Source organism: Peromyscus eremicus, chromosome 5 (genome assembly GCF_949786415.1).
Source record: "Peromyscus eremicus chromosome 5, PerEre_H2_v1, whole genome shotgun sequence".
NCBI classification, from domain to species: domain Eukaryota; kingdom Metazoa; phylum Chordata; class Mammalia; order Rodentia; family Cricetidae; genus Peromyscus; species Peromyscus eremicus.
The window spans coordinates 2876449-2889196 of record NC_081420.1 but is presented as its reverse complement, the minus strand read 5'-3'; the positions used below and the strand labels follow the sequence as shown (position 1 = coordinate 2889196).

The following is a 12748-nucleotide window of genomic DNA, read 5'->3' as shown; positions in this document are numbered from 1 at the left end:
GTTTGAGGAAGACAGTAGGCATGCAGGCATACACATGTGCACATGCATTGTGTGCACACACAAATACACATACACATATCAGAAAAGGGAGGGATGAAGAAAAGATGTTATTTCAGTTTAATAGGGAAAATGGTTATTTAATGGTTATTTGCTTGGAATGAAATAAGTTGGATAATCCAGCCCATGGAATAGCCCCAAAGTGGATGGATTAAAGCTTATAAAGGTACAAATGTAGAACAGTAAGTATCATGAATGGGAATTTTGGAGAATGTATTTTTAAAATAATTTGGCACTGAAGAATCCTTCTAAAAGTTTTCAAAGGAATTATACCCATTTGAAAACTAGTATTTTTTTCCTCATCAGAGAAAAGCCTTGCAGTAGAAAGTGATACATAGATGAGGGAAGCTGTCAGTTCCTGTGACAGATGGAGGATTCTCCAGAGAAAGGCTGCTAAAGGGATTAAGAGCACCATGATGGAAAAGGCTGAGCAGCCTCAGGGATGTGCCTATTGCCCTGAGCGAAGTATGCACTCCTCTCTGACCCAGTGGGGTCACCCTGTACTCTGTGTCCTCTTCTAACACCCCTGCCTCCGTCATCAGCTCTTGCTCCAGGTGTGCTTTCAGGGTCCCCAGAAGACCCTCACCTAGCAAAGACACCGGCCCCTGTGCCTCACAGACCCTTGCTTTCCTGTTGTGGTGGCACCAGGTCTCAGTTGCCGTATGGGGGTGATCTGGCAGGCCTGGTCCTATATGTCAGCAAGTTGTGATCTGGGGACAAGTACTTGGTGAAGAACCAGGTCTCCTCCCAGATCTGGAAAAGGTGCCTGTCCCTCATGTGACAGGGAGTCTTTGAATTCTCTGGGCTTCACTATGGCATCACCAGATACTTTGCAGACCAACTCCCATTCAAGTCCTGAGGTCAGACAAGTGATGTCCCAAATGAACTGTCTCTATCCTTGACAGTTTTGCTTTTTTCTTTTTAAATTGTTTTCAATTTTTCCTCTATTTTATGTGTATGAGTGTTTTGCTGGCATGTATGTTTGTGTTCATAAAGATCAGAAGAGGATGTCAGATCACCTGGAGTCATGGAAGGTTGTGAGCCACCATGTTGATACTGGGACTGGAACCTAGTCCTCTGCAAGGGCAACAGGTGCTCTAAACCCTGGCACCATCTCTCTAGCCACAAGTTTTGCTTTTTTTAATTAAGAAGTAGAATTTAGGTGACATAAGATGTGATTTTGTGTAACTAATAATGAAACACCTGTGTGGTGAGTGGCGTCCAATTAGGATGGTGTGGGGTTATATGAATGTGAAGCACAGCGTGGTTTGCTTCAACACCTTGGTGGGTGAAAAAACAGTTTCAATACAACTGCTAACTATTGGTCTAACAATATTCCATCAGCAGACCCCGTGAATCTACTCTGATGCTGATAAAATTCTCATTTTCTGTTTCACTCTGTGCATAACCTTACTGTTTCTAAGATGGCCACCTGACTAGTGAAGGAGGAGGGGAGTGGAGCTAGAAGCAGGGGAAGATCTGAGTGAAGCCTTAGGCACTGGTGAACATTAGTTGAGCCCATAGTTCCTAAAATACTATTGTGAGGACTCATCATCCCTTACACATAGTACTACTATCAAACCCCTCGTGTTTGATTATTAGATTATGCCTAAAGACAGTGCTGGGTTAGTGATGGACCCTGTTACTGAGCCTGTACAGCGCTGTCTCTGTGTATGTGCAGAATGGATGAATGATGTCTCTCCTGGGCTCTGAGAGCTTCACAGCTGTGCAGTGGCTAACTTCTCCCACCTGCTTATCTAGGGCTGCCCTCCCATGACTCACCTGTGTGAGAAGATCATCTCGACGCTGCCCTCCTGGCGGAAGCTCAATGGGCCAAACCAGCTGATGTCACTGCAGCAGTTTGTGTATGATGTGCAGGACCAGCTGAACCCCCTGGCCTCTGAGGATGACCTCAGGCGCATTGCACAGCAGCTGCACAGCACAGGCGAGGTGAGGGCTGAGGGTGGGTGAGCTCCAGCTGGCAGAGGAGAAATGACCCTGCTACCTATAATATCCCACCACATGAGGCTCTCTTCACCTTGCCAAGTCACACAGAATTTCTGCTCTCTGCTTCTTCACCTTAATGTTACCAGTGGTTGGAGTCTGTGTTGGTTTTATGTGGCAGCTCAATGTTACTCATTAAGTGGCATTATTACTGTGGGAGAAAAGCCACAAGGCACAACAAAACCCACTATCAGAGTTTTATTAGAAAAAGGAAGAGACAGGAAAGAATGTGATCAGGCCTGTGGAAGACATGAACAGGGAGTAGGGGTGGGAGAAGAAGAAGGGGGAGCAGTCTGTGACCCGATTTTTATGGATTCCCCTGCCCATGCTCATACGGGCTCATGGAGCTACGCCACACATGCACATAGATTGAGTGATCACGTGACCATGCAGCACACAGATTAGATAGGACGTAAAGCCCTGGAATGACTAAACATCTGAACAGTGCATGTGTAGTCATGTAGCTGGGGTGTAGCTAGGAATTCCAACAGTCTGGGCCTGGTATTTCTAGGTTTTGAGCCTCTTTTTCAAGGACTTGAACTAAAGGCTTGCCTGGTTTACACAAATTTCAAGAATATGTTTTTTTTCAAAGCAAAGCAGTAGTGCAGATCAGAAAGAAATACACTGACCAGAGTGACAGCAGGTCACATAGGTGAGGGTGTTCAGGAGCCTTGTGTTCCACGTCACAAGGCCTTTATGAGGCCTAAAAGAGGGCAAAGTTTGGGAGGTTCTCTATTTTAATTGACAGGTTTAGGTTATGTAAGCCTTTGCTCAATGTGAATATCCTTTCCCATGGTGCACCTGATTTTTGTCATATGCACACCTAATTATGCATAAGCATAACATGATAAATAAGAGTTTTTTTCCTGAAAGTTTATTTATAGGACACATTTATTTTCCTTATTGCTACTGTACCAAGACTAGTCCAGGCTGGATCTGGCTTTCCTACTACTATACATGGATATGTCTAGATTGGATAGAATCTTATTCCATTGTTCACTGTGTGTGTGTGTGTGTGTGTGTGTGTGTGTGTGTGTGTGTGTGTGTGTGTGTTTGTGTGTGTGTTTGTAGCTTAATGGAGGTTGAGGTCCTAGGATGTTAACAGGCTTCTAGGTCCATCGTTTGGAGTGTGATGTGTGAGCATAGTACTTCAGGATTGGGTCTCAGGATACCAGTTGCATTTTCAGAAGTCATATCAGGTAGAAGCAACTATCCCAACTCTCTATCAACAGCTGGTCTGTTTTCTTTGGTTTGCTGTTGTCTTCTAGATCCCATTAGTTACTCTTGTCCTGGGTAGCTGGGTCTCCATTGCCCCCTCAGCTACCCACTACTTCTCTGCTCTTCCTGGCAGCCTTAGGTTGGCTGCTCTAAGGGAATTGAGAAGCCCTGGCTCCGTAAATGGTCCTGGGTTGACAGATACTGAGAAAAGCCCATGAGGTGTCCTCATGGACAGTGTCTGTGGACAGGAAGACACTCTGATGTGCAGCATCCCTTAGTCAGGACCACACTTAAAGACCCTCTCAGCAAGCAACACCTGCCAGAAGTGACAGAAATTGGTTCTTGATTGTGTGACACTTAGCCCAGTATGGAAAATGTTCTCACTGCATCCCGTATGCCTGTCCTCAGAACATGGCACAGCCGTTTACCTCCTCACTCCTATGAAACCGAGTGGCCACATGAGCGAGGCTGGGTCCAGAGCAACAGTGGTGATTATTAACAATTAGAATCATCTGAGAATACTGAAAACAGAGCTGGGTTCATTGGTTGTGTGTGTCCCATCACGCTTGCATTTGTCTGAGTTGTGTGTGTGCCCCGTCACGCTTGCATTTGCCTGAGTTGTGTGTGCACCCCATCAAGGCTTGCATTTGCCTGAGTTGTGTGTGTGCCCCGTCACGCTTGCATTTGCCTGAGTTGTGTGTGTGCTCCGTCACGCTTGCATTTGTCTGAGTTGTGTGTGTGCCCCGTCACGCTTGCATTTGTCTGAGTTGTGTGTGTGCCCCATCAAGGCTTGCATTTGCCTGAGTTGTGTGTGCGCCCCATCAAGGCTTGCATTTGTCTGAGTTGTGTGTGTGCCCCGTCACGCTTGCATTTGTCTGAGTTGTGTGTGCGCCTCGTCACGCTTGCATTTGCCTGAGTTGTGTGTGTGCCCCGTCACGCTTGCATTTGTCTGAGTTGTGTGTGCGCCCCATCAAGGCTTGCATTTGCCTGAGTTGTGTGTGCACCCCGTCAAGGCTTGCATTTGCCTGAGTTGTGTGTGTGCCCCGTCACGCTTGCATTTGCCTGAGTTGTGTGTGTGCCCCGTCACGCTTGCATTTGTCTGAGTTGTGTGTGTGCCCCGTCACGCTTGCATTTGCCTGAGTTGTGTGTGTGCCCCGTCACTCTTGCATTTGCCTGAGTTGTGTGTGTGCCCCGTCACGCTTGCATTTGCCTGAGTTGTGTGTGTGCCCCGTCACGCTTGAATTTGTCTGAGTTGTGTGTGTGCCCCGTCACGCTTGCATTTGTCTGAGTTGTGTGTGTGCCCTGTCACGCTTGCATTTGTCTGAGTTGTGTGTGTGCCCCGTCACGCTTGCATTTGTCTGAGTTGTGTGTGTGCCCCATCAAGGCTTGCATTTGCCTGAGTTGTGTGTGTGCCCCATCAAGGCTTGCATTTGTCTGAGTTGTGTGTGTGCCCCGTCACGCTTGCATTTGTCTGAGTTGTGTGTGCGCCTCGTCACGCTTGCATTTGCCTGAGTTGTGTGTGTGCCCCGTCACGCTTGCATTTGTCTGAGTTGTGTGTGCGCCCCATCAAGGCTTGCATTTGCCTGAGTTGTGTGTGCACCCCGTCAAGGCTTGCATTTGCCTGAGTTGTGTGTGTGCCCCGTCACGCTTGCATTTGCCTGAGTTGTGTGTGTGCCCCGTCACGCTTGCATTTGCCTGAGTTGTGTGTGTGCCCCGTCACGCTTGCATTTGTCTGAGTTGTGTGTGTGCCCCGTCACTCTTGCATTTGCCTGAGTTGTGTGTGTGCCCCGTCACGCTTGCATTTGCCTGAGTTGTGTGTGTGCCCCGTCACGCTTGAATTTGTCTGAGTTGTGTGTGTGCCCCGTCACGCTTGCATTTGTCTGAGTTGTGTGTGTGCCCTGTCACGCTTGCATTTATCTGAGTTGTGTGTGTGCCCCGTCACGCTTGCATTTGTCTGAGTTGTGTGTGTGCCCCATCAAGGCTTGCATTTGCCTGAGTTGTGTGTGTGCCCCGTCACGCTTGCATTTATCTGAGTTGTGTGTGTGCCCCGTCACGCTTGCATTTGTCTGAGTTGTGTGTGTGCCCCGTCACGCTTGCATTTGCCTGAGTTGTGTGTGTGCCCCGTCACGCTTGCATTTGTCTGAGTTGTGTGTGTGCCCCATCAAGGCTTGCATTTGCCTGAGTTGTGTGTGCGCCCCATCAAGGCTTGCATTTGCCTGAGTTGTGTGTGTGCCCCATCAAGGCTTGCATTTGCCTGAGTTGTGTGTGTGCCCCGTCACGCTTGCATTTGTCTGAGTTGTGTGTGCGCCCCATCAAGGCTTGCATTTGCCTGAGTTGTGTGTGCGCCCCATCAAGGCTTGCATTTGCCTGAGTTGTGTGTGTACCCCGTCACGCTTGCATTTGTCTGAGTTGTGTGTGTGCCCCGTCACGCTTGCATTTATCTGAGTTGTGTGTGTGCCCCGTCACGCTTGCATTTGCCTGAGTTGTGTATTTTTTAAACTAATACTGAATCTAGAGCTAGTGGCCCAGAAGGACCTCAAACAGTAATGCCAGCCTTTGAGCTCTCAGTAAACTGCCAGCTGATTGGCTGACTGACTAGCATACTGTAAAGTAACTGAATGCAGGGAAGAGGACAAGAACAGGGCAAAGACATTTAGATATTTAGATAGGGCATCCTCCCCCACCCCCCTACTCCACCCCCACACCCCGCCAAAATAAACCTTCTCCTTTGACAGGATTCTCTTACCTCCTAGTATTTGACCAGAAATTTTCTAAGTCATGATGTAGGATCCCCTTAGTTTCATGTCATATCCCATCTCCCCTTGAGCTTGAGACTTTAGGAAATGAAGACTGGGAGAAAGGGAAAAGGAAAGGGAAGCTCAGTGACGTGGGCCAGTTCTGTGCAGCTGCAACCTTCTTTACAAACCATTAGCTCCTTAGTTTCCTCCTCCATGGGTCAAGCTTTTTTTTGTCTCGACCCTAAAGAAATAACAATAATTAGTTAGTGGAAATGGTAAAGGGGGGTCTTCTCAGTGCCCTGTTGGAAATGGACTGTCTTCTCTGGAGAAGTTAAGTCTGAGATTGAAATAGGAAAGCAGTGAAAAGCCTAAGCTACACTGGGGCAGTGGAGTCCCATGGCCAGCAGGTGGAGCCAGAGGCCCCTGCAATGAAAACCTACCTGGGAACACCGTTATTCATAGAATATCCTTAAAGGGTCCAGAAGAAAAAAGTGATTTCTGGCTTAGTTTTGTTTTTGTTTCACATTTTTTCCTCCAACTTTTGGGCTTTTGAAGAAATGGACACACTTGTCGATATCTGGTATCATTCTGTCCCCTCTTTCAGTTGAAGGGTTATCATAGGGACAAACATAACACACACACACACACACACACACACACACACACACACGGTTTTTTTTAATGTGTCTTTAAACTTTATATTGCACTAGTATGTTAGTTACAATATTCTGAACCTTTTTAAAGAAAATTCCATCACCATGGAAGCTAGGTATCATGGGATGTGCTTGTAATCCCAGCACTCAGAGAGCTGAGGCAAGAAGATGAATTGAAGTCCAGCCTGGACCACATAGTGAGCTCTTGTCTCAGACAAACAAAAGATAGCACACGAAACCACATATTCTCAACTGACCTTGACCGAGTCTTTACATTTTGGCTCCTCTGCCTCCTTTCTCTTGCCTTTTAAAAATTTATTTTGCAGACATTGCTATGTTTTACTATAAATCATTGAATGTCTCCAAAGACAGGGTTGTTCCCACACAAAGCTCAGTAAAACACATGCTCACACTCCAGAAATACAACCCCGATTTAAGACAGTGGCCAAGTTTATTGTCATCATTCAAAGGTTTCTGTTTGCCCTGCTAATCTCTTTTGACAGCTCCCTTTATTGATCTGTGGCTTTTTCTAGACCCAGATTCCATTAGAAGCCAGTCCTTTTGCTGTCTTGTCTCGCTTCCTTTCCTTGTCTTCTTCACTGTCTGGTTATTGCTTTGGGTTGTTGTTGCTGTTTTGTCCCTGTCTTTATGTACTTTTGATTTTTACTTCCATGGGAATTGCTTCTGAGAAGCTCTCCTCTGATACTCTGGAACCAGCTGAGGGCAGTGGTTAGGTTTGGTGTTAGAGAGAGCCATGCCTCAGAGTGTCTCCTTGGGATTCCCCGCTGAGCTCTGGGTAATTAAGCGCCTCTGGCCTGGGTGTCCTTTCCTCTGGTGACTCTGAGTTGTCGCCTCTGGCAGATCAACATCATGCAGAGTGAGACGGTTCAGGATGTGTTGCTGCTGGACCCCCGATGGCTCTGCACCAACGTCCTGGGGAAGCTGCTCTCTGTGGAGACACCTCGGGCCCTACACCATTATCGGGGCCGTTATACTGTGGAAGACATCCAACGCTTGGTTCCCGACAGTGATGTGGAAGAGCTGCTGCAGATACTGGATGCTATGGACATCTGTGCCCGGGACCTGAGTAGTGGGACTATGGTGGATGTTCCTGCTCTGATCAAAACAGATAGCCTGCAGCGCTCCTGGGCTGATGAGGAGGATGAGGTGATGGTGTATGGCGGGGTGCGAATCGTCCCTGTGGAGCACCTCACTCCCTTCCCCTGTGGCATCTTTCACAAAGTTCAGGTTAACCTGTGCCGGTGGATTCACCAGCAGAGTGCCGAGGGTGACGCAGACATCCGTCTGTGGGTGAGTGGCTGCAGGATCGCAAACCGAGGGGCTGAGTTACTGGTGCTGCTGGTCAATCATGGTCAGGGCATCGAGGTTCAGGTGCGCGGGCTGGAGACAGAGAAGATTAAGTGCTGCCTGCTGTTGGACTCGGTGTGCAGCACCATCGAGAATGTCATGGCCACCACCTTGCCAGGGTTGTTGACAGTGAAGCACTACCTGAGCCCCCAGCAGCTGCGGGAACACCATGAACCAGTCATGGTCTACCAGCCCCGGGACTTCTTCCGTGCTCAGACCCTGAAAGAGAGCTCCCTTACCAACACCATGGGAGGGTACAAGGAGAGCTTCAGCAGCATCACATGCTTTGGGTGTCATGATGTCTACTCACAGGCCAGCCTTGGCATGGACATCCACGCATCAGACCTGAGTCTGCTGACCCGGAGGAAACTGAGTCGTCTGCTTGACCCTCCCGACCCCATGGGGAAGGACTGGTGCCTTCTGGCCATGAACTTGGGCCTCCCAGACATGGTGGCCAAGCACAACATCAATACCAGGTCTCCTAGGGATTTCCTCCCCAGCCCAGTGCATGCCTTGCTACAGGAATGGACCTCCTACCCTGAGAGTACAGTGGGCATCCTCATATCCAAACTTCGGGAGCTGGGGCGTCGAGATGCTGCGGACTTTTTACTGAAGGCCTCCTCTGTGTTCAAGATCAACCTTGATGGCAATGGCCAGGAGGCCTATGCCTCAAGCTGTAACAGTGGCACATCCTACAATTCCATTAGCTCAGTGGTGTCCCGGTGAGGGCAGCCTTGGCTTGGGCAGGGTCTTTATGGACAGAGATGTAAGGGCAGTGGGGAGGGGGCAACCCATTCTTTTCAATGCAGATCCCCATGCATTCCTTCTGCTCCTGGAGACACCACCCTCCATCCTGTTCCTTGCTTCTCAGCCTCCATTTCCCTCCCTCTCACGCATCCACCAGTCAAGAGCAAACCACATCCTTCACTTTGGCCACTTGGGAAGCTAGTGCCCCTCTTGTCAGTGTTTTGGACTCCATCTCTTGTCCTCTAATACCTTGCTTCTTGCTGATAATTTTATTAGAATTCCAAACTTTTCAATGAAAATATTTTAAAGTCCCTTATTGATTATCCTTAAAAAAAAAAAAAAAAATACAAAATGTGTATTTCTTACCCTTTTCTCTGCTGTACCAGCTCCTCAGCTTATCTCTTTTATATTTGTAGGAGAGACTCCCATGCTTGGACCCCACTGTATGATTTATAAACAGACAATATGTGAGTGCCTTTTGCAGAAGAGGGTGTGTTGAAATCATCTGAGTCAGCCCGGAGCTGTCACCAAGGAAACGCTACCTCTCTGTCCCTTGCTGTGTGCTGATCATCGCCAGAGGTGCTTCACTCTGAGTTGTTGGTTTTGGGTTTTGTTTTGTTTTTTCCTTCTAGGGAGGGGGCTCTATGTTTCATTTGGCAAGGAAAGAGGAAAAAGGAATCCTCCCCCAGAGTGTTCATGGCCAGTGTTGCTGTAAGAAGACATTTTTTTAGTTGCTTTTGTCAAAACATCCATGAAAACATGTACATGAAACCTACAGACTGTCATGCCTCATCACTCCCTCCCATCTCAGGTAGAAGGTTGACACAGTGTAGGGTTATGGAGACCCGTGTTAAGAATTCTGAAGACCCCCAACTCATAATCTGTGGCAGTCCATTGTCGTTGGTGCATAGCAGATGGGTTCTACGTTTAGATCCTGGTTTGATCACTTCCTGTACTTGAAGTCTGAAAGAGAGAAAATAGAGGAAACAAGTTTTCTTGGGGTGTTTGAGATTGTGATCGAATTTTACATCAATGTGAGGGAACATGTTTTAATTCTGTCCTGAGAAGCATGTAATGTTACCATATCATCTGTACATATATATATATGCACTATGTATATACATATATATTAATACTGGTATTTTTACTTAATCTATAAGATGTCGTAAAAGAATTAAGTTTGTTTTTTTCTTTTGTTTTATAAATAAACTTGCGTATTGCATTTGATTGGTTACTCCTTGACTCAAAAGAAGCTATTCTCTCTGTTAGTTTCCACTCCCAATGTTCTGCACCACAGCATCCACCAATCTAGAATCCAGATAATCTTTAAAGCAATCTTCAGCACTCAGAAAGCACTATATTTTCTCTAGGTGCTTCTTTATTTATAAAATTAGATGACATGGTCCTCAGTCAGGAAGGAGGTCCTTATCTTCAGTGAATCCTCTAGCCAGAGACTGAACCAAAAAGCTGTGTTAAGGAGTATTCAATACCTTTTTGCAGTAGTTGGCATCTGACATGTTTCCCCAAAGGTCCGTAAAGGTTTAGGACTCCCATCACAGTACTATTGGAAGATGCTGAAACCATTAGGCTGGGCTTAACCACATGTGTAGGTACATGCCTGTAATCCAACCACTTAAGGGGTGCAGGTAGGAGGATCAGAAGTTCAAGGTCTACCTTGGATACATAATGAGTTCGAGGCCAGCTTGGGTTACATGAGATCCTTTCTCAAAGAGGTGGGAGGAGGGGCTAGGAAGATAGTTGAATGAGCAAGAGAGTTTGTTCTGCAATCATGATGACCTGAGTATGAATCCCATGTCAAAACCTAACCCCAGCATTTGGGGTCAGGGATAGGTGCTCTCTACATGTGCCCAGTTATGGTCTGCCTTCTTAGCACAAGTCCAAAGCAGTGGAGTCAACTGGCCATGAACCCAAACAAATCTCCAAAATAAACATTTACTCTGTGTAAGTTGAGTATTTTGGGTATTTGTTATGGTAACAGAAAACTGACTGACACACATCTTTATAGGCAGGAAGGGATCCCTGGGAAACCCCTGGAATAGCTCAGTAGAGGACTTAGTTATTGTCCCCAGTTTGCCCCATTGATTGCTTCTTAGTGACCATGTGTTCCCCAGTTCTTAGTCAGAAGGGAGTGAGACCATGTATGGGAGTGGAGAGGTCAGGAGAGAAGCCATAAACACTTATAGTGCAATTTGGGCCCCGGCCTGCCCTGACCAAAGGCCAGTCACTCTCAAGTGAGGGTGAGGGGACACTGCCAGGCAGTCAAGGCTTCAGTGACAGTCCACAGCTGCCTTCTCATAAGGAGGGCTGACTTTTTGGAAGATGCCATCTTGTTCCATTGGAACCACAGAATTTACAAGTAAAGTCCACTTAGAGATGAACTATTTCTGACACGCTCCAGGATCTAGAAGTCATGGAATGAAGAGAATTTAGACAAAGTGACACACTTGAGTCAGTCATAACTTTGGCTTAGATCAGGTCATCTAACCACAGGTGGGCCTTTACATTGGCTCTGCTTTGTTGATTCATTTTTGTTTCCTTTTTTTTCCTTTTTTTAAAAAAATAGACGTTTCTTTTATAGTATATCCTGATTATAGTTTCCTCTCCCTCTATTCCTCCCAGTTCCTCCCTGTCTTCCCTCCCTTCTGATTCCACTGTATCTCATTTGAAATGAACAGGCTTCTAAGAGACAACAACCAAATGTGACAAAATAAAATGTAATAGGATGAAACCATCATATTGAAGTTAGACAAGGTAATCCAACAGAGGGAAAAGAGGCTCAAGAGCAGGCACAGGAATCAGAGACCCACGAGTTCTCACATTCGGGAGTTCCCAAAAATAATAAGCTAAAAGCTGCGATATATATGCAGAGGACCTAGTATAGCCCCATGCTGACCTGTGTTGGCTTCAGCGTCTGAGCTCATACACGCCTTGCTTAGTTGATTCAGAGGGCCTCATTCCCCTGGTGTCCTCCATTCCCTCTGGCTCTCACACTCTTTCCATTTCCTCTTTCATGGGGTTTTTCTGAGCTCAGAGGGGAGGGATTTGATAGAGACCTCCCATTTAGACTTACTGTCCACATAATGTCTGGCTGTGGATCTCTGTATCATTTCCTGCCTGCTGTGATTCAGCCATCTGGTGATGACTGAATAAGGCATAGTATATACTTTATATTATATAATATATATTTTACTTATAGTATAAGTAGCAAAATATTGGGAGTCATTTTATTAATACTTTATTTTTTTTTAAGATCAATAGGGTTTGGTTTTACCCTAGATCTCTGGGTTATCTCTGGTTCTTGGTCACCCAAGCAGAGTCAGGTGTCTTCATCTCATGGAGTGGGCCCTTAAGTCAAATTAGACATTGGTTGGCTACTCCCACAAGTTCTTTTCCACCATTGCCCTAGCATATTTTGCAAGCAGGAAAAATTGTAGGTCAAAGGTTTTGTGACTGGATTGGTGTTTCTGTTTTTCTTTTGTCACCTTCAGAGCACCTTTCCTCACCAAAGACACTAGAACATTGAGGTGAAGTTTCTATGTAGGGTAGGCACCAGCTCGACTTCTCCATGTTCAATGAGTTCTGTGAGTGTTGTCCTCAGCAATGGGGTTCACTGTCAGTTTATGGAGAGCAACCCATACTCTTGGCAACAGCCTGGGTTTTGGGGATTTCCATGGGACCCCCTTGGCCAACCACTCAGTTGAATGCAACCAAGTTCTGGTACTGAAAGACTTGTTTAGTGACAAGAGATGCCCAGTTGGTACCTGTTTTTCCCAGTATTAGGAGAGCTCATTAGGATAAACTTCAAATATTTTAGGAAGTTTACAGTGCATTAGATTTCCATATCTGTAGCATGAATCTTAAAAGGTCTTATTAATTAAATCAAACCTAAGGCCAGTTATTGTGGTGAATGCTGGAAGATCAGAGAAGCAGAACAAGCCACAG

General features: G+C 46.5%; 1 protein-coding gene across 2 annotated transcripts in view; it reads left to right on the top strand.

Annotated features, from left to right (window-relative positions):
- Dapk1 (death associated protein kinase 1) overlaps nucleotides 1-10019 on the top strand; it is a 163551-nt gene extending 153532 nt beyond the window's left edge. For both annotated transcript variants that reach the window (XM_059262764.1, XM_059262765.1), the window contains 3 exons: nucleotides 1819-2007; nucleotides 7532-8760; nucleotides 9202-10019. In XM_059262764.1, coding sequence (XP_059118747.1) covers nucleotides 1819-2007; nucleotides 7532-8760; nucleotides 9202-9241 — 1458 coding nt within the window. In that variant the 3' untranslated portion in view covers nucleotides 9242-10019. The remainder of the gene's footprint in view (nucleotides 1-1818; nucleotides 2008-7531; nucleotides 8761-9201) is intronic.
- The last annotated feature ends 2729 nt before the right edge of the window (nucleotides 10020-12748 follow it).